General features: G+C 40.3%; 1 protein-coding gene across 2 annotated transcripts in view; it reads right to left on the bottom strand.

Annotated features, from left to right (window-relative positions):
- bckdhb (branched chain keto acid dehydrogenase E1 subunit beta) overlaps positions 1 to 21,844 on the bottom strand; it is a 69,221-nt gene that overhangs the window by 10,858 nt on the left and 36,519 nt on the right. Inside the window, exons 10-11 of one of the 2 annotated variants that reach the window (XM_041044674.1) lie at positions 10,176 to 10,327; positions 7,355 to 7,818 (exon numbers count right to left, since the gene is read on the bottom strand). In XM_041044674.1, coding sequence (XP_040900608.1) covers positions 10,187 to 10,327 — 141 coding nt within the window. In that variant the 3' untranslated portion in view covers positions 7,355 to 7,818; positions 10,176 to 10,186. Of the gene's footprint in view, positions 1 to 7,354; positions 7,819 to 10,175; positions 10,328 to 21,844 lie in introns of those variants that run through there. The other variant, XM_041044676.1, reaches the window with a different exon arrangement.

The raw sequence follows: 21,844 nt of genomic DNA, 5'->3' as shown, positions 1-21,844 counted from the left end.
TGGGAATCATTCAATATTCCCATTAAAAAAAAAACAAACAACAAAAAAAAATCTTCACATTGTGAAAGTGCCGCTGTCTGGAGCTATTACAGCTGCACATGCGTTACAGAAGATCAACATAAAATAAGACTGATGCTGTGAAACGAATGTAAACTGAACTTTCCCACTCTGCCTTTTCCCCTTTTGTAGATAACGTCTGAACTGATTAACGGCACACTCAGAAGTGAGTCATGTTCCCCGAGGAAGCTCTTTATCGCCTGGAATGCAGAAAGATGCAGCTTTGCTCAACTGCAAATATAAATCTCGGCCATGCAACTGCAATCAAAACAGCATTTTGTGAGGACTGATCCAAGTAGTTTACACTTGTCCTTCTCAGCTCTACCACAGACGGACATCAAAGTGTTGGATGGAAATTAATGGCAATTTATCCAGTTGATCAAGCACAGCCAAACTCGTTTTATCCGACAGTATCTTGAACTTTCCTCTGACCAGCTGCTGAGATGTGTCGACACCAGATGACCACACACAGAACATGAAATAAAGTATAGGACTGTTTACACACATACAAAGTATTATACTTGGCAGCACCTCACTCACAGACACAAATACATTCATTCCCTTATTCATAAAACCCAACTGAAAGCCCCAACCTAAACATAAGCCACCTTCAGTTATTCATCCCCAAAAAGGTATTTTATAGAATGGGATACCCCCACTCTCACATTTCAGGGGGTACAGCTCATCAGTCACTCAAAGCTGAAACGGAGTAAACATCTGCACTGTACGTTCTGGTGGAACCATCATGTGTCCATTAAAAAACGGTGGAAGTCACCAGCGGCGTGGAAAAGAAAATGTAGGAAAAAGTGATTGTGACAGTTTCAGATTTAAAGCCACCATGTGTAGAATTTCAAAAATTCCAGATCCAACTCCGCCCAATGGTAGCATCAAAAAAAAAAAAAAAAAAAAAGGTCAGGCCTGAGGCGCTGAAATGAAGGGATGTAGGGGCTTAAAGTGACATAGACTACACCCGTTTTCACAGGACTGTCTAATTTTTCTGTAAATAAAAATGTTTGTAGTTAGAGACATTCTGAAAGATGCTGTGGTCAGATAAAATTTCTACACACAGTGGCTTTAAACAGCACAATCTTGAAGTTGCTTTGGTAACTTGGCAGAAATACTTGGTCATATAAGCCTGTTTACAGGGTTAAAGTTCAATGACATCTTGTCAAATCTTAATTTGATATAGTTTATTGAATCAGAATCTTTACCAGTCCCTTATCTAATCTGTTTAGGTTATCAACCTTTGGAGCAAACTAAATTAACAGATACTTAAAACTCAGAGAAAAGATTCAGCTTAATCTGAAATCCCCCTTTTTCAGGAGGAGGCAGAAAGACTTTGTAGCTGTAACCTAATACACATTCATATGTTCATGTTCATTCCCACAACCTGAAAATGAAACAAGCAGCACTAAATATTACTCACACGTTTTTATGAGCGACTTGTTCTAATAATTGGAGTTTCCTGTTCCCAACTGTTGTGCTGACAAGCTTAAAAATACTCATATGATAATAATTTTATCTGGGAGACTACTCCTGACATTGGTATTACACTATCATCAACATTGGTTCAGTTGTGACAACTCATTACTCTGTTGGTCTTGTTGAACTGCAAAAACACAAACCACTTGTCATAGTAATGTGATGTTGGAGAGTCACTGTTTTTCCCTGATAAATGATACTGGGTCAGGTACAAACACTGGCTTTCAGAGAGCACGCTAGGCAGACAGCAGCCAAAGTTTCACTTTAGCCTTTGGTCAAATGTTAATTATCTACCTCTGATACAATCTGCCACCGGTGACGTTTGTCATTTCAGTTGGTAGCCAACGCTGGCTAAAAATGAGAAGATAAAAGGTTTGATGAGAGACTTGTTAGCATCAGAGTTTAGCAAATCTGGGTATTTTGCCAACCGAGTACTGAAGCCCAGAATGGAAGTGGCTTTTGAAACCCAAACCTGTCTGTTCCTCAGCAATACGGCATGGCAAAATCTAAACAGCAACACACCGAAGATTCTTGATCTTTGTGACGTATATTAAGATGTTATATTTGACACCACTCTTACCCCCACTGGCCGTCAAGGAGAGGGAGAGACGCAGCTGTGTGAAGAAGGAAAAGAGAGAGGTGAGAGACTTGCTTACTGTCTCAGTGTCTGTCTACTATTTAATATAATGGACCCCTGAGTATTTTTTTCTTTGTAAGTACAGTAGACAAGTAGTAAACTACTGCAACTCATCCATCAGGATTTTAATCATGTGTCTCAAAGAGCCCAGTTCAAATATAGAACTGAGTCTGTTTCCATTACAACCAATGCTATGACGACATAATCTCACCAATAACTATGATGCTTTCCTCGCCAAAAGCCTTTTGGGTTTGCAAAAGTCAATTCCAAGCTGGAACTTTACAAACACCATGTTCCCTTCACAGTCAGACTTGGACAGATGGTATGCATTTGTGTTGTATCAACTTTCACAGACAATAATGTGTTGCTCCCACCGAGCTGGAGAATGGACACAGTGCCCTTGTTTAGTGGGGAACAAAGTATCATCCCTGACTTAGAAACAGACTCCCTGTTCGCCATGGAGGGTGTAAAAGCGTGTGAAGCCTGACATGCAACGCTCCTTCAATTAGGGGCTGGAAATTATTTCGCTGCCACACGAATTAGCGCCACTTACGTCAGATGAGACTGAACTACCCTCTGTGTCTTAACAGGATGTCACTGGTACACAAATACCCCGTCAAGCCCACAGCCACACAAAATTACCTCCGCTGGATCAAGAGTGTTTTTGTCCCCCCCCCCACCCTCCTGCCTTAGCAACCATTTATCGTCCTCAGCAGTCAGAATTAAAACCAACCCTTGTTTGATTTTTGTTTTGTTTTTAAAGAAATGGTTGGTGATGATGAAAAAATAGAAATTCATAACATCCAGCTTGTGTGTGAGGGAAAGGTCTGATGGTTAGAGAGGCATATGTGCATATGGTTTGTGTTTTAGTGCTGTTGTGAGTCCTCTGTTTGGGTTTAAAGAGGCAGTGGAGCACAGCCTGGAAACCCAAACAGTATATGCTGCTCAGAGAACTCCTTTGGTCTTATGGCATCAGCGAGCTAATGTACAGTACATGCTTTATGTGTGCCCTATGTGCGTGTGAACTCGTGAAAGCATGTTGCTCGCAGGTAAATGTTTGATGGGGTAATGAAGCTTTGGATAAACGGAACGAAAAACAGCCGCTGTTTTCCATCCGTCCCTTGTGATTCCAGTAGGTAAACACCGGAGTCTGTGTTTTTAAAGGCAAATACACAGCAGTAGTTTATAGGCAGTAAACTGAAAGTATATCTGATTATTCAACATTATATACAGTAATCTATGGAGGTTTTTGCGTTAGATTTGTATCACTAATGCATCAAAATCTTCTTTTCTATAAAATATAATGTATATAATTGACCACAATACAGTCCAACAAAAGCTTAGCATCGTATCTCCAGGACATAATAAAACATACATCCTGCACTGCATTAGCAAGCCATCTGAATTCCTCTGAATTCAGCTCAGAACTGAACTGCAGTGCACAAGATGGGAACCCAGACATGGTAGCCACAAGTCTCCCTGGGAGGATAGATATCACAGTACTGTGCCTGTTCCATCAGTGTGGCTATATAAGAAAAAAAAAAAAAGAAGCTTCCCTGTAGCTTGAGAGCAGAGAAATGGCAGAGAAATAGGGCTGCACCAAGTATTACTAAATCCATTGATAGGTTTGTGAGTAAATTCTTAGCATTTTGTAGATGTGTTGAACAGCATTTCATCAAGTGTCAGATGTATAAGATGTGTCGACACACAATCTCTTCATGTTGGGTCTTATATTAATTAACAAGCTCCCATACGTTTTTACCATTTGCTCCAATTAGCTGTGCAAAAGTTACACCTGACAGTCATTAAGTGTAAAGACTGACTAACATCTAGCCTCAGTGGAGGAACTACTTTGTGCGACGCTGTGAGACTTCTGATTTGAAATGAATAACAGATTCAGCTCCAGCAGTTCCTGCTTCAATTATTGCAACAGTGTAAGAAAAGGGCAAACAACCCTCAGTGATGCTGAACTGAAATAAACCAGTATCCAGCAAGCATTTTTCTGTCCACCACACATCATTTATTTTACCATCCTCATAATTTTCCACTTTAACCTCAGGACAAACTATCCCTGACTGCACCTATTATAATTAACTATCAAAATAAAATATCCTATGGACTTTGGGCACAATACAAAGCGATGCAACGAACGTGTAATGACACTGTAAAACAAGCCCCCGCAACCACTACAATGCACAGTAGGCCACATTACAGGCGAAATGTTTCTATAATCCCCAGTAATCTCTGGTTGTACGGCTCGACATGCACCAGAGCATCTTCACCCCCCGTAGCTTCACGTCGTGACCTACCACCCCTGGTTTTTGCGTTTCATGTAAATATAGTGTGTAATGACACACTGTCAGCACACAGATGCTATTATGGCCTTCCTACCAAGCAGAGGTCATCTTTGCCACCCCGCCCAAAGGAGGGGCCGCCTCACCACCGTGGTTAAAGGCCCTGCTTTCACCCAGACCAAAATGACAGACGTGATTTTATCTTTACATTTTGACCAGGGTTTGTGGTGCAGAGCGCTGAGAATCCTATCTGAAACTTTACAAGGATTTAGCAGATACTCGCTGATTAGTGGAATTGTTTCAGGTTTTTTTTTTCTTTTCCTTTTTACTTTTGGTAAACCATTTGAATCTTCGCCTTCTTCTGCCTGTGACTGCTCATTCCAGATGCTGCAGTCTGCCCAGACGTTACCATAGGTGTCACACTGGCGAGGTGAGAGGGAATACAACATGTCTCAGCGATTATGAGAAACAGGGAGAGAGCATTTGACACAGAGGCAACGATCCGTTACATTCCAGCTTTGAACCAATCCAAGAAGACATTTGCAAATGTCTCCCTTTGAAAGTTCAGATGGTGATAGGTTGTGTATGTTCTTTGGATAGGGTCTGGTCATTGTTACCGTGAAATACCACAGTTCAGTTCTATCACAACCATTCCAAATGTATTTATTTTTACAAGCCTCAATTCAAAGTATGTGCTGCCAACTGGTTTTATTTAGCAGCAGAGTACTACTTGGATGCCCAAAAGCACATCAGTGATGCAGTTTTCTTGCACTGCACACAAACCCGTTCCCATCACTTTCACAAATTGTTTATAATATGACATACATTGGAGACAGTCGCTCCAAAAAACAAAACAAACAAACAAACAAAAAAAAGACAAGCAAATCGAGCTAGCTATAAAAATATTTCCAAATACTACAAAGAAATAGCCAAACGTACAAAGTGAGTAATGTTCATGAGTTTATCAGAAGATTTTCCAGATGGCTGTGCTACACTAAAACCACGGGGGACTCTGTGCTGAGATTTGAGAAGTCATTTTGTCATGGCATTTGCGTTATATTCCTCTTTGTTTAAAAAAAAAAAACCTGTCTCTGCCACAGGAAAAACATGGCTCTGTTAATTTATCAGTCACACTTTGAAGCTGGTCTCATCTTTCTCCTAAACGCCACTGATGGGTTGAGTTCTGCACTTAAGACACAAATTAAAAGCAAAGGCCTTGAGGCATGAGGCCATCTGGTTTAGCTGGTCTGTGTCATGTGCCTCCACTGTAAACGTTTCATTAGTAGGTTGATTATTCTTTCCCCACGGGCTTTAACTGCATGAGGAGCAAATGACCATCAGGCAGCAGAAGTGTACACAGTGAGGGCAAGCAATGAGAGAGCTGTCAAAACTACATCAACAACAACTCGCATGCTTGTTTGTGGATTGTAAACTGAACACTTAAGAAAAAAAAAAAACTGCAGCATGAAGAAAATATGCAATACCACAATAAGGAATAAATAAGTCCTTTCAGGTTTACATCTCACAAAATAGCTGTTTCCAAATGTTTATGTTTTCTCTTATGCAGTTAGTGTGTGAGTGAGAAAGACCCCAGAAGAGTGAGCTGGCTGCAGGATTGCGTGAGTCGAGATGCTCTGACCTGACACGCTTTTCAGATGGGATGACAGCATCAATAAACACTAATGACTGCGGTGACCCCTCGTCCTAAAATTCTGCTTACACAACTAAACATGTCTCAAAATTTAGTAAGCAAATTACAAATGAATTTTAATTTCTACTTTTCAAGCTCCCTAGAGGATCTTCGTTCACTTTAGTGATAAGCCCATATTGTTAACTTATACCAGGCAGGTAACTAATGGTTTTGCTGTAAATGATAATTGTCCAAAAAGGATTAACAAAACTAGACCGAAACTTCCATTTGTACTACAGGAATTGTCTAATCTCCTCTTACCAAGACATTTGCTCAGCACATTCATAGTCTGCAGAGGATATTTCTTTAAAATGTGTTGATTCTGTGTTTTTTAAAGCCACCCTGAGGTGAGACTTTACATTTTTACCCCTCATCTAAGAATTCTGCCGATATATAATCACTCAATCTAATTCTGCCATAGTGTTATAAACACTGCTTCTTCTAGAGGTTAACAGGCTTCACACTTCCAAACACACTTGCGTTCCCTGCACATACTGGGCCGTATGAGTGGCAGAGCGGGTGTGGACACCATTTGTTTTTTTCGCCAGTGTCTCCTAATGGAGGCACGGGCAGAACTCCAATTTCTGACGGGTAGTTTTCATGGTTAAGTCATAGTTTACCTATGATTCAAGATTTCTCAGAAACACGTGCACCAGAGGGACAGATGGTTCCAACAATGGCCCTGATTGATTCCATGACTCTCATAGTGAAATTTTAAATGCCAAGAGATAGACAAGTAGTTTAACAAGGAAAGACAATTTTCAAATGGAAGCATTGATAAAATGGAAAGGTCTTTAAACTTTACAGCAGGACAACAGTTCAAACAGTGGCCATGATGTAAAATTCTATGACTTTTCCACAGTTTTATCATTTTATATCTTTCGGTCAAAGTACTACTATAACTAAAAAATGTTAGTTCTGTTTTCCCCTACGGACAGAATGGGGTGAGCAGCTGGCAGAAAAATTACTATATAATGCAATAAATGTGTTCAGCATGTTGTAAAATATGTCCTGGCATTGTAAAATTCACATTTTTTCTTCAGAGGATTTATCAATTTCAGACTTTGCCCGTCTTGTATATAATTTCTCTTAAACATATGACCAGACAAGTGTAGGACAACTCACTTGTTTGCTGCCAAAATGGCACAGTGAAATCCAAACAAATTCAAAGCAATGCAAATCAGCATCACCAAGTGCTTTCACCAATTCTGATCATTTTATTTTCCTTAAAAACCACAGATCCATTATATTAGAACAATAAGGTTAGGTTCATGTCAAACTAAATAAAGACTGAAGCACAGTTGGACACACTCAATCAAAACCAACAGCACAGAAAGGCAGGCAGTCACAAAAGTTTTCCCCACAGCATCCAACTTTTACTTAAGAGGAAATTAAATAGTGTGAATTATGTTGAGGCCGTTTGATCATATAGACTGGACCAAGTCGTTTTCCCTTGCAACACAGTGAGGTTCCCTAATCCAGAGGTACTGTAACAGTCTTTTAGCTGGATGACACTGAGGGACATGGAGCCCATCTGTATACTGCTTCCTGATTGGATGGTCAACAAAGTGTTTTTTCCTGGCTGCTCTCCACTGATTGGAAGAATGAAGGGTAAGAGGGGGGAAAGCGTAGAGATCTGCGCTTCCAAGAAGTTGGCTCTGGAAAAGGAGAGAGGTTCAGTAAGTTAAAGAGAATATCTTGGCGACCGGCGGTGGATGGCAGATGAGGAGGAAACGTAGAGCTGGATGGGGATGGTGAGCAGTGAGGATGAGAGGTGACGAGTTGGATTCAATGAAGTGTTTTATTAATGGCTCCTTCCTCCTTATTCATCGAGGCCAACATTTTAATGGCTATAACTCAAGATGACACTGACAATTAAAAGGGGATTATGAAACAGTCTGGCAGCCAGTCTGCCCAAAGAATCTCGAAGAACTCTTCAGCACTACCGTAACTAATGAAAGTCAAGAGTCCAATCAACAATGAAAAAGCAGCATGAGGTTACACAACTCGGTGATGCACACCCATGACATGTAGGCTCTGTTAACACTAAAATCAGTCTTGGGTGGTCTGATTACAAGTCGGCAGCTTTAAATACAGGTGTGAATGCACCGAAAACAGATGCTTCGGAGTCTACAACACACATCCCTGAACACACTGAAGGCTCGTAGGGTTGAGCGGTGTATTAAAATTTTGCTATTGGCCTCTGTAACCCTTTTTACAAGAAGTTTCCAATGCATTCAGGTGCAGCTTCAGTGCATCCCAAATGTTTAAAGAAAAATCTGTACAGAAATATATAATCTTGCAGCTTCAGTTCTAGACGTTACTGCAGCACACACACTTTGTTTTTTGCCAATGCTGACATATTAATATGCCAAATTTGAATGAGATTTTGAGTTGAGGCCTGTTCACTGCGGCTACAGTGGCTGCTACTTGATGCCATGACCAAAACCAAAACTTATTTGGAGTCACTAAGTTGCTGGGATGGCAACTGAAAAACAACAGGAGTGCGACTGGATAAGTATGAACTGTAAAATTTAAAGGTCAAACAATCAATCAATAAATTGATTAGCTGTTCAACAGAATTCATCACCTACAGTTCTGATAATCAATTCAAGTCATTTTTCTAATAAGAATGCCAAAAACGTCCTCGTTCCAGCTTCTTAGTCATGGAGACTGGCTACTTTTTTGTGTTTCGTAAGAATAAACTGAATATCTTTGGGTTTTGGACTGATGTCTATGAGGATCCTCAGTCTTCCAGGTCATGGTTCTCCAAGTGTTGAACTGAGGACAGCTGGACTAAGTTGTAGACATTTCACCTCTCATCCAAGAGGCTTCTTCAGTTCTGGGTTTGGGTTAGTTCTAAGGTTTTGGACTGTGTGTTGGAGCAAAGGAGCACTGATTTGAAGAAGTTATCTTGGGCATTCGAATAGTGAAAGGCATTTTTTTTTTCATTTTTTGTTTTGACTGTTGATACTGAAACTAATCGCTGAACGTGAGATTTCAATACAACAAAACTAAAGATTTATAGACTGGGGTGGGGAGTTTGAAGGATGCGAGTATTGACAGTTCAGGCAGGGTCTAACAAATGACTCCATCAAGTTGTGTTATGGGAAATGAAGGCTCAAGTGTTTTTGGAACTTGACCCACACTTGGGACAAAAGCTTGGGATGCCTCAATCTCTATTGCATTGATTTTGACCAATCTTTTCTCATATACCTCACTTAATTCCACTAACTTCATGCAGTACTCTATTTTTGGAGTGGTGCCTTAATTTTTTTTTTTTTTTTGCGCTCAGTTTTTTTTTTTTAACTCTATTTGACTTTTCCATCTTGAATAAATCCTTTAATGGTATTCTTAAGCTCTTGCTGCTGGCGACTGGCAACGTGTTGCATGACTTCCAAACACTTAAATTATAACTATATAATGGCTAAATGGTATGTCAGTGTCAGTAATTGCCCAAAGTTGCAACAGCACCTTAATATGTAGGATGCATGTTTAATGCTCCACACAGTTTTCTGTGTAGTTTTTTCCCTGTATACAAACAGCAACTACAGTCATCTTCTTTAACTACATGGCATATTGCAAATGTTTTTCTTTTTTTGTATTTAGTATTTATTCCTTTTGAAAGATTAAAACCAATGTGAGCTGGGAAATAAAATGCAATCCCACTTGGTTACTCATATTCCATTAGAGATAAGTGATACTATGTCTGAAAAAGGGGCCTTGAATGTGTATTAGCCTGTGATGTCTGGATAAGAATAAACTGCATGTCTAGCAGTAGGGTAGGAAAACAAAATTTAAATGGAATTAAGTTTTCTCTCTAATGACAGTTCTTTGTTACTGATGGGAGGTTGTAGTTAAGTCAGCTTTTCATGTTTCCATGACTACATTACTGGAATAAATAATGCAAATTATAGGGCAGTCGCTGACAGGCTTTAATATACACTAAGTGAATGAAAATTACGTTATGTTTCTTCTTAAATTAGCTTCAAAGGAAGCTGTCTGATGTTTCTACCTGACAGGGGTTCAGTAGTTGATCATCCTCTTGATTGCATCAAAGCACTTCCACTTGTCTGGGATGTAGAAGGGTTCAAAGATGTGGGGGAAAGGTGTGTCGTAACCACAGACCCTACTGATGGGAGCCTCCAGGTTAAGGAAGCATTCCTCCTGTAAGAAAAGAAAAAATAACACAGATGAGGACAAATACTCTCATAATAGGTCCAATGTTGTCAGTGTTCAAATCACATTCATTCAGGCAAGGAAGCCAAGCTAACATGTTCAGACTGCGACTGCTCTGATCCCTGTGCGTCGGATACTCTGGCAGACATATTTGGCTGACAGCAGGGACTCGGTATGGGCTGTAGCATGTTTACCAGTATGTTCAGTTAAGACAGGTTAAATCTGCAAGGGTAGGTCACCAGAAGCAGCACCATCCTGATACCTGTCAATACATTGGACGCTATGATAAAACCACGGGGCCCCATTTTCATTGTACGGCTACAACAGCCTTGAGGGCAAAGCCAATAAGGACACTGCCAAACTGACTTGTAGTTTTTGCTCAACAGGTGCAGCCGCATGTTCACTATGTCTTAAAATGCTGAGTAATGTGACTGAGTGAAAAATAGAAACAGTGCAGTCATAACACAACAGTCTGCAGACCAAATAATCATTACTCAAGGTCCAGTTTCTAACTTTTGTTTAAGGAGCTCAATACTGAGCAAACACTATCTTGTGAGGAAGAGTCACAGATATGGTTGGACAAAGCTTGTAACATGTTGTGTCAAATTAACATTTCCAAGGTCAAGACTGACCTTTTAAACTTTGTAGGGTGTAAGTCTTCTAACAAATGGTGGGAAATGTAAATGTTCAGTGATATACCGATGGGACCGAACTCAAGAGACATATTTTTAATTTGTACAGTTATTGCTGTTTGTTATCATGCTGCATTTCAGTGTACCTGATATTACAGGTCTGCACAGTTTGCTCTGATAAGCTGAGGGAGTTTCATGATTTTTGCCACAATCAAACTATCACAGACGCTTCCTTTGCTCGGCAGTCTGGTCTCAGGGATTTGTCCCCAGACTCACATCAGCTTTCTTCTTGGCGACCCAGAGCCAACCCTCTCACTCCCAGAACCACAGACACACAGTTTACCCTTTATCAATGTTTGAGCCTCAGTTTCCAAAACTATCAAAAGTGGATAAACTACACTGACTGGAGCTAAAGCTGGGCGGTATATCAAAAGATTTTCACGAGATATAGCACGAGACAGTATATTGATATACCCTGATGCTGTGTTAAATGAGCCGTTTATTCCGTAAAGCTCTCCCAGTGTTTCCATCTCTCCTCTCTCACACTCCCTGCCCCCACTCAAGAAGACCTGATCTGTAAAAATGAGATGTACAGGTCAGGTTACTGTAGTTGAAAACAGCTGAAGCAGCATTCTCAGAGACAGGCCCCACTTTTATTTAATACAGGCTTGTCATTTTATATAATTTTTCATTTACATGTTTTGCAGCTGTATGTTTTTAAAAAGGGAAGGAAATCTTGTCTTTGAGTTTTAGTTTGATCACAGCCTGTTTTAATAAAAGCGCTTGCGACATCTCACATGTGGCTTTAACTTACAACTGAACATTCGGCACACTTGACTGAAAATACAGAGATATACAGTCATTGACAGAGGTCACGTCGCATAAGGACACGGCATATAACTTTATTTCTAATCAATCAATTGTTACAATAAATGGTTCATTTTAATGTCAAGGGCTTTCACATTAATAACTGGGTGCAAAATGAAACCGTCAAAAAGTGTCCTGATGTTCACAGCTTGGTAAAGCCCATAACATCTGTTTTTGCAAGGACAAAAGTCTTGTCGTGTCTTTAAATGATTCAACCAATCACAGATTAGAGCTTCACCTGCGACAAATACTGTAATCAACACATTCCCAGGTGTGTATAAAAAAGAACCCCAGACGAAGTGACAAGACTTTTGTCAGGGAATGTATATCATGTATCATCATTCGGCCTAAAAATACAGAGATATGATTTTTGGTCTATATCAGCCAGTCCTACCTGGAACATCAAGAGTAGGGTAGTTGTTTTAGAAGTGATTTAACAACTTGACAGCTTTATTTTATCTTTATTAGAATACCTGACCTCTATGCTACAAGCAAAAATAGTTCACTCAGGCTCCTCAAAGAAGGCCAGTGCTCAGGCAATTTGGCCTGAGTGCAAAACAAGCCATGACTCGTGTCTCTATATTGGCTTTTGACCTCTTCCCATGGAGACAAAGCAGAATGAAGTTGGCCAAAACACTCCAAATGGGACAAACCCCCTGATGAGTTAAATGAACACACTTGGACGCATGCACACAGATTTGCAGAAACAAACCTGAAGTACCCTCTGTCAGATTAAACTGACCTACAAACGACTCAAGCAACCCAAAGTTGCACAGCACCCTCTGTGTGCATTGCCTGTTTGTGCATGTGCGCCTGACACAAAACACACTTCTGCCGTTTTCTTGTGACACTGACAGCATCGCAAACTCAGTCATCCATGTAATCTCACATTATGAACCCAACAGTTGGCTGCCATGGAGCAGTATGGCGTTTGGCAGGGCAGGACTTGTACTGTATGTTTCACACAATGTTTTTCATTTCTTATAAAACATCTGGCAGAGTCCAGAGGATTGTCAAACTTGATGAGGAGGCCTTTTGTGCTTTGGTGCTTTTATAGCCTGTAAAAATACAACACAAGAGGAGAAACGGAGAGAGAGAGAGACTGCAGCAGAAGCTTGCTGCTCTGTGTGCCTGTGGAGCTGACTTGGTACAGAGGGAGCTTTTCTGTCTGGATGTCAGGTGCTGAATCTATTGTTAAAACTCAAATAACTGCCAAGTAGGACGACAAATCAAGAATTATCGAGACTGGATGTGTGAAGCAGTTAATGTAAAACCATTTACATTACATACATACATACATAACATTACATTACATTACATTACATAATAGGTAGCAGAGCAGTATCATAGCAAGGTTGTGGTTTGATTTATGTATTCCCCCCACATCCTCCACCTCCTGCTCTAACAGCAGGAGGTGGAGGAGGTGTAAAGTGGAGGCCAACAGTCCCGTCAAGGCACACCCACATTTTTGTGATCCAGTCGAATCCCTGATTGATTCGATCAAATCCCTCTCAAAACAATAAGCTGGCAGCATTTATTTAAACTTGCCTCACATTGCAGAAGTTTACGATGCGTTATATTCAACTTAACCTAAGAGTCAACTGTGGGACACTCTGGGGGAATAACAGCAAAGGCAGGAGCCTTGACCCTGTAACAGCCAACAGTGTTAGGTTAGATGAGTTAGAAGTTCTGGAGGAGAGTTGGGAGAAATATTCAAACTGTAATGAACTGTTCCAATTCAAAATTTATGGTCTGTCAGTTTTGTATTCAGATGCATTCAAACAAGTTGTTAGTTCGAATTTGTTTGAACTTGACTTCTTGAAAAAGTGACAGCCTTAGAAGGGACCAACCATCTAATGTGCTACAATCTGATAAAAAAGCCGGTTCAGTCCAGCAGTCATGGGGTCTCTCATTTTGGTGCCAGTAAGAATGAATCCCAAAACCAGGGGGAGCCGCACCTGATTTGCTGTGTAGGGCCCAGAGCTGCTGGCATTGTTATCTGCATGGCAGCTGGACTCCTGCACCGTAGGCATGGCAGACTGCTCCGCTCGGCTAATTAACTGTGATTAGCTTTAATAAATGTACACTGAAAGGAGACAACTAGATCAACAAATCCTCCTTTCCTTTGCGCTGCTCTGTTTTCTCCTTCCTCACAGGCTTTCAGAACAACCTGAGACTGATTCTCTCCAACAGGCTATGGCAGATCCTGACAACAGCCACTGTACTACTGGTGACGTGAAAGCCTAATCTTGGTATTTTCCAATTTTTTCTCCTTGAAGTTTGGTTAAGCACATTGCTTTCATGTGCTGACAAATGTCCATGGCCTTAGGGCCTGTGAGGCATATTCAGACTTAGTTGTGTATTTAAAAAAAATGTAAGAAGAGAAAAAAAAAGTTCAGAGAGTTTCTAGTGGTTCTGGAATTTCAGTAGTTTTACCTTTGAAAATGTGAGACTTTCATTGAACAGCAGTGTTACAGTATAAAGCAGACTGTGGGCATGTTCTGTGTTTCTGTTCAGACAGACTCCAGCAGGCTACATCAGGAATATGTCATAGGTTTTTGTTTTTTTTTTTTGGTTCATCATATCTGCAGAAGCAGATGTTAGATGAAATTTGAATTCTGAACCCATGAGCTCACTGTAACAGTTCAGTCTTGTCTTAAAGATTATTTAAACATCATTAATGCATGACATAACTGGCACCTAACAAACTGAGATTCCTGGTGTTTTCTTGGGCAAGGTTCACTCTCATTCACTGCAAACACACAAACTCGGGAATGTCAAAGCTAAACAGGAGCGTACTTGAACAGACCGGGCCTGGAGAAAATCTGGATGCGGATGTTAAAACTCTTTGATTTGACAGACAAACATAAGAGGCTTTTGTCTCGTCAGATCTAGATGAACAAAATCACAGCACCAGTTGCTTCTGTGCACACTCCACTGAAAAACCTATATGTTTTTTCCTCCCAGTATTGATTTGACAGCGTGTTATGTGGTGAAGGAGCTTTTGTCAGAGTTATGTATGAAATGGTGCATTTCTGCAGGAGCTGAAGAGGAAAAGATATTTTTCTCTACCAATGACCCAAAATAACACCACAAGGTATCTTGCTTTCTTTTCATCCTGGTGTACTGATGGAAGTGACAATGTGATTACCTGTGTCCACAGAGATTACAACCTCAAGATCTATTCTCTGCCCAACTACAGACAACCAGTCAGACAGTACCAGGGAGTTTGCTCTTTTGTCTGGATCACATCTGTAATCTCCTCTAAATACATTTACTGCAAGTGGGAGAAAAGTACAGTAGTCTGACTGCCTGCCGGCTACCACAGCTGGACGGAGGACGGCCACACAACTCAGATTTCATTCAAATCAGTGTTTATCTTTTGGGAAGTGCATCATTATATGTAATATACCAAAATGTCAGAATAAAAATATGTCAACATGGCACTACCGAAAAGTTTGCATTCTGCAGTGGCGCAGAATTTAAAAATACAGAAAAGCGGGGGCTTAAGGCTGCAGCGATGATATTGTGTCTCCTGTCACATAAAAATCAGAGTTTGTCAGAAACACCCGCAGATTGGGGGTTGCAGCCAGAGGCAGTAAAGTGCCAATATCGCAGTCTATATCAGCAAACCAGCCCGGTTTCAACAGAGAGCAGGCTGAAACCGGATTTAATTCTTCTACATGTTTCTAAACTTCTCTCAGTGATGTTCAGGTCAAAGAAAATTTAGCCTGTACTGTACAGCCTGTGAGAGTAGTAGCAGTAGCTAATATGTTTCTAAATACTAAATGATAAAGTGGTACTATCCCAAGTGTACAAACAAATAAAGGCTGTTCCCAAATAAAGGCATGCACAGAATATAAACAACATAATTTTTTTTTTTTTTTTTAAATGGTATATTCAGAATGGCAGGGAGAACAAGGCCTTTCTCTGGGTCAGGTTTACATTACTTTATTTCTAATTTCCCATGTTCTCAATTTGACTTCTTCCGTGTTTATCTTAATAAATACAATATCTATAAAGTCACTGCACTGAGTACATGAGTACAATAAACTGTTGTACTTTTCTCTTAACCATGATTGAAACTCAACAGGTTTTCTTATTAAAAGCCTTGCAGCTTTCCCTCTTTAGCTAGGCTTTTAATGTGAAAATAAATCAGCAAGTGTTGATGTACCAACTCTGTTGTTGCGCAGATATTTTGTTCCTAACACTTCTTCTATATTTTATATTGTACTTGGTGTTCTTCTGATATTTTATTTACTTTCTTTTTTCTCCCTCATGTTGTCTTACTGATAAACAGCATTCAGAGTGGACACCAAAGGAAGAATTTCTTTGTATGAGGAAACTTGTGACAATAAACACTTAACACAGAATTTGAACACAAGTAATTCCAAACCCTCAATGCGTTTTTATGTTTAAAAACCCCGGCACACCTTCTATTTTCCACTGAAATGAAATCAGATATACATAAGCAGTGAGGCTGGTATCAATGATATAAAATTAAGTGTTAAGTGTTAAACAGTAACACTGGATCACATACACACATTGTTTCCTGTGAATCCCTTGTGCAAGAATGCAATTTGAAAAGCAGAGTCCACCGCTTTCAAGTTTCTTGAAACTTAATAAATAACTTTATTTTCAACATTAAGTTTTGGAAGAAGTTAGATTGACACTGCACTCAACAGGTAACGTGTCACTGATATCTATTAGTGGTTTTAGTTCACAAGTTGAGAAATGACTCTGCGCTACGCCCTGCAGTTATATGAAGGGAAGAAATCGCTAATGAGTGAATCAGGCTTTAGGCTATTAAGAAACAGGCAGGAACGATCAGCAGCAGTCTAACACTGACGTCCATAACCTCCTTAACCAACGTGATGGTACCTGTATCCAATTCACAAGCTTTTTAAAGGAGCCTTCCTGTATAAACACCGTCCTTTGAAGGCAATTTAGTGTATCCCCTAATGGAGAAAGACATAGGGGGAGGGGGGTACTATGAATTTTACAGTGGAGCATGACGCCCCGGGCCTTGAGGCTACTCTGCTTCTCATTCAGTGAACCCTGATGGGCAACCAGTGGTCTGATTCTGATTCAGAAGGCATTTATGGCAGAAAGCGTGCAAGCCTTCATCCTCAGCTAACACCAACTGGGCCTGAGTGGAGTTGGTAGTCTTTGAACCATTTCCCAGAATAGTACCACAGCTCGGCAGGAAATGCTGGGCTGGATGTTGGGTTGGGTTGTGTTAGTTCAAATTACACACAAATAATTGAAAGCACTACCAGTGGAACTAGAAGCAGGCAATGCCAGGGCCCCACAGATAATTCTGAGACCCTCTGAATGACAGTGCTACATGATTCATGCAATGTAATATATGATTGTGTGGAGAACAGACTATTGTCAAGACTACCACAAAACTACCCTCTTTGATACTATACTGTACATCTGGTTATTCTCTGGTTATTTGCACAGCTTTCCAATTGTTCTGAGTAGTTCTGAGTATACTACAAAGTGTTTTTATTTCATTATTTCTTTTTCACAACCGGTGGAAAAATGATGGTATTTCTCTGAAACCAAACTCATCAGCCAAAGCTTGAACTTTCTGGAATCAACGACATTCATGTCTGTAGCAGTTTGTACAGTTAAGTGGAGGAGGGTGATTCACCACTTCTCTCTGTGCATCCCTGAGGTCCACGAAAGCATTGTCTTTAGCCACATCTCATTCTACCCTACTCTTGTCCTATTCAGTCATCAGCCAAACACTCAGGGAAGGGCCAGCCAATGACACATTATTAAATCATGAAGGCTGCAGCCAAAGCCTGATAAAGGAATCTTGCCAAACCCTACCAAACTCCCCTCTGTTCTTAATACAAAAGGGAAAATCAAATCCATAAATGGATCCTTCTGGAAGAGCGTGAGGTGGATAGGTAGTGTCTGAAGCCACTCTCTCCAGAAATAATACACTGAAGTTTAAATAACACTCCCAGAAAACAGTGGCTAGACTATACAAGCTTTACTGACAACCAGTTTATCTTTTTGTCCCTTGATTGCCCACAAGGCCGCACTAGTAAACAAGGAGGTGTGGTACAAGTTAGGACCTTAAACATCCACACTGCTGTCGATCTGTATTAGTCTCACTCCAATATCCTGAAAGTCAGGATGTTGTTGTAGTTTCTGAGGACTTGTGACTCAGTCTTCCTCCTAACAGCTCTATTTTTAGCAGCTTATCATCCCCTTATCAAGGCCAAGAAGGAATGAACAATAAGCTAAAATAAAACTAGTATTTTTTTTTTACTGCCTCAAATCAATCTGAATCATAGGTGACGACATTTCTGCTGCATTTGGGTTCGCACAACACAAGTGACATCAAACCAAGCAGTCGTGATTTCAGCTCAGACTGCGTCAACAAATAAGAAGGCTGCGGCACTTAGACATGGGGTTAATGGTGCACATTTACATACATTCTCTCCAGGGCTACATTCATAATACTGCACTTGGCTGTACACACAGAAAGTGCCACAAACAGTTTTTGTAGCAAATGGAAAAAAAGATGGCTAGAGAGAGAAGTTCAAATCCATCTTATTTTATTATTTTTTTTACCTCAACTCAGCTTCTTTCTCCGCTTGTGTTATACACAAATGACTTATTACAAAGACAGGCATGTTTTCAAGTTTGCGGATGGCTCTGTAGTAGTCAGCCATTCAGTCATAATGAGGAACAGAGTCATGGCCCAGTGGTAGAAGAATTTGTCAGTTGTTTTTTTTTTTTTTTTTTTTGCAACTGAATCTGTACAAGACCAAAGGGATGTTCTCTGACTTTTGCAGGAGTCCTACTCCTCTTTCCCTTACCAAAGGAGAGCCTGTGACTGAGGTCCAGCAGTATAAATACCTGAGAGCCATACAAAATGATACACTTATCTTTGATGCCAACAGCTATTTTATTTATAAAAAGGCAAACCAAGGTTGTTTTTTCTTAGGGAAGTTTTGATGTAGAAAAGTCTCTGTTGAGAGTGTTTTATACGTCTTTTATTTTGTCAGTTCTGACGTTTGCTGTCATCTGTTGGTTTGGTAACCTCAGCCTGAAAAACAAAAACTTGCTGGGGAAAATTAAGAAGGTGTGCCGGAAAGTCACTGGTGTAAATCTAAACATCTCTGCCATCTGTATCAGGTTAGAGCTGTAGAGAAAGCGCAGGCCATCATTTTGGACTCCCAGCATCCTCTACAGAGTGAGTTTAATTGGCCTCCTTCAGATTGGAGGTTTTGCCTCCCTAGAGGTCACACAAACACATATGAGGTCTTTTATTCCACCAGCTATTGGCTTTTTAAATAAAATGTGATTTGGCTTGTTACTAGCTGGGGGTTGTGTTATGGTGTTCCCGGGTTCATGGCCTCTTTTCTCTTGCTGCTTTCTGTCTTTGCTCTCTGATAGTTTATTGTAACAACAGTGGTGTGGGTATTTATCTGTAGACTTGTGTGTATGTATTTGGTTTCTTGCATGTATTATTACTGACTGCTGTCTGTAAGCCAAGTTGACCCTCGGAACATCAAAGATTCACTCTACAGTTGGACAATCATGCTGTGAAGTGGGTATGAATGTTGAAATGTCCAAATGTTGCTACTCAACCATGAGACAAGTACTTCTGAGGAAGCACACTGGCCATTTAATGTGTGTAAGACAGACAGATGAGTAACACTCTACAAGAAAAACTTCCCAAGGAACAACACATTTAACTGTTCTGAAAAACAAACAAACAAAAAGTAAAAAGGGTGACACTGTTACCAGCAGCAACAGCATGTTACTGGTATTGTTTTCACCTTGTGAGTGTATGTGTATGTGTGTCTCTGTGTGTCATGATGGCAAAACGTGGTCCTGGAGACACCTACTGTAGCAGGACCTACCATACAGGAGGTTTTGAGTACTTTGGCAGTTGTTTATATATCTGTCTGTTTGTGGACAGATTTTTTTTGCTGTGATAGCGGATAATGAAAATAATTGTTAGTTGCAGTTCTAGTTGATTCATCTCTATGGTTTTAAGTTTTGAGGCTTCACTGGCTAATGGCTTCATTAAGAACTGGGACAGAAAATCTTGATCATGACTTTCTCCTGGGTGAGAAATTTAAAATTATTTAAACTATTTTGTAATCTAGAAATGTGCAGAAAAGCTCACAGCACATCCAAGTCATTTTATTTATTATTTTATTGAAGACACTAAGGCTGTGACCTTACTCTGCTATCTGAAAGGACTTAAAACAATACTCCCAGAATCTATCTTTCTGAGAACGAGCCACTCATGTGTGATGTGAAAGATGTTCTTTAAAAGGTTGAATTAGCTTGCTCTTTTGCAGGCTATGGCGAGTCTGCTTTGATTCACAGCAGTTATAATGGATTCCAATGGTGACCCAGATTCATGGTGATGGAAAAACAATCAAAACAGCCACAAAATCTTCTCAAACCACTCAAGCAGGATAATCCACTTCTCTGCTGTCCACCCATATTCTTGGTATATACCAAACGTTTGTATTTTTGCCAAAATGTGGCTGAGCACACAATTCCCTCCTGCACTATAGCTAAAAAATAAAGCTTTTAATGCAACGCTTGACACTGGCTGCTACGTGTGACAAATGATTTATTATTAAGAGATGTTACAGTCTCATGTGCTGGTAACTGGCTGCAATTTGTAAAGTGTTAATGCCACTAAAAACATCACCCAAGAGGAACAGCTCACTGACTATTACAGGCTTCTTGAGGCCATCAAATACATTCTCTTTGAAGAGTCAATAACTAATGTAGGGTTTAACAGTGTGACAAAGGCCTGTAGGTCAAGCTGTATCAACCAGCAACCATTCTAAAAGGTTTCTCTGCAACAACGGCATCCAGCTCGCCTGAGGCCATGTGAAAACTGCAGATCAATGCAATCAGTGAACACACCAACAACTTACATCACCCATACACAATGTGAAAACATGGAAACATGGAAATCAGGGGGATGACTCACTGGCCATTTAAGCCCTCGCTGAAAGGGGGAGAGTGCAACATCTGACCGACAGTAAATGAGGAGACGATCGATGGATTTTACTGCTTCAACTCCGACTTCATGCACATTAACAAGGGAACAGCTCCAGGCAACACATACAGTGTTGTGCATTCAATGAGTCCGACGACTTTTGAGGAGGCGGGTATAAAAGGGAGAGCTGACATTGTTGAGACACAAATTGCTCATCGAGAGCAGAGTGGAACTTGCCGCTAAGAGCCTCACAGGGAGAAAACACCCCACATACTGAAGATAATTATCTCACCACGCAAAAAATAGATGTACTTAGGATGATGGGAAGGGGAGGGCTTTTCATTTAGTCATGCATCACACTATCATCACAGAATTTGTCGTCCACTGTCTCTGGCATGTCTTGGTTACAGTGTCCAGGGCTTTTCTATTGCCAGCAACAAGCAATATTTCATAAACCTTACATGGGCAGACACCGTGCATCAGCAGTCTCCGATGAATAACATAAACTTAGAAGAAACCCTCTGTGCACCCTCTCCTTTTTTTTATTTCACACTCCCCTCTGCACTATATATGTTCAAGGATATTTGTGAAAAAGAAAATAAAAGCATTTTATGCAATTTAAAAACATTCAAGATGTTCTTTTTGGGCCTGTATGCCCGCAGGTCTTCAACAAAGAGCAAATATTTTTATAGAAATGGACAGAAGAGAGGGTTACTGTTCCAAGGACGTAAGAACCTTGGTTAAGATACATTCTCAGCCTTCACTATGTCAAAACATGTACTGATGCAAAACAATGAAGACAATATTTATGGCTTTTGTCCATCCTACTAATACTGGTCTTACTTATATTTGGAACAATCCTAGTATAAGTTTTGAACTACAGTTACCATAATATTATAATATAACACAGGAAGACAGACTGGTTGGTCAGAGCTTCATCCTACAGCAAGATAATGACCCAAAACACTAGGAAAACAGAACCAGACGGCAGCTTCACATGATGAAGAC

Source organism: Toxotes jaculatrix, chromosome 8, assembly GCF_017976425.1.
Source record: "Toxotes jaculatrix isolate fToxJac2 chromosome 8, fToxJac2.pri, whole genome shotgun sequence".
Classification (NCBI taxonomy): Eukaryota; Metazoa; Chordata; class Actinopteri; family Toxotidae; genus Toxotes; species Toxotes jaculatrix.
The sequence above is the reverse complement of the archived record's forward strand: the minus strand, read 5'-3'. Positions and strand labels throughout refer to the sequence as shown.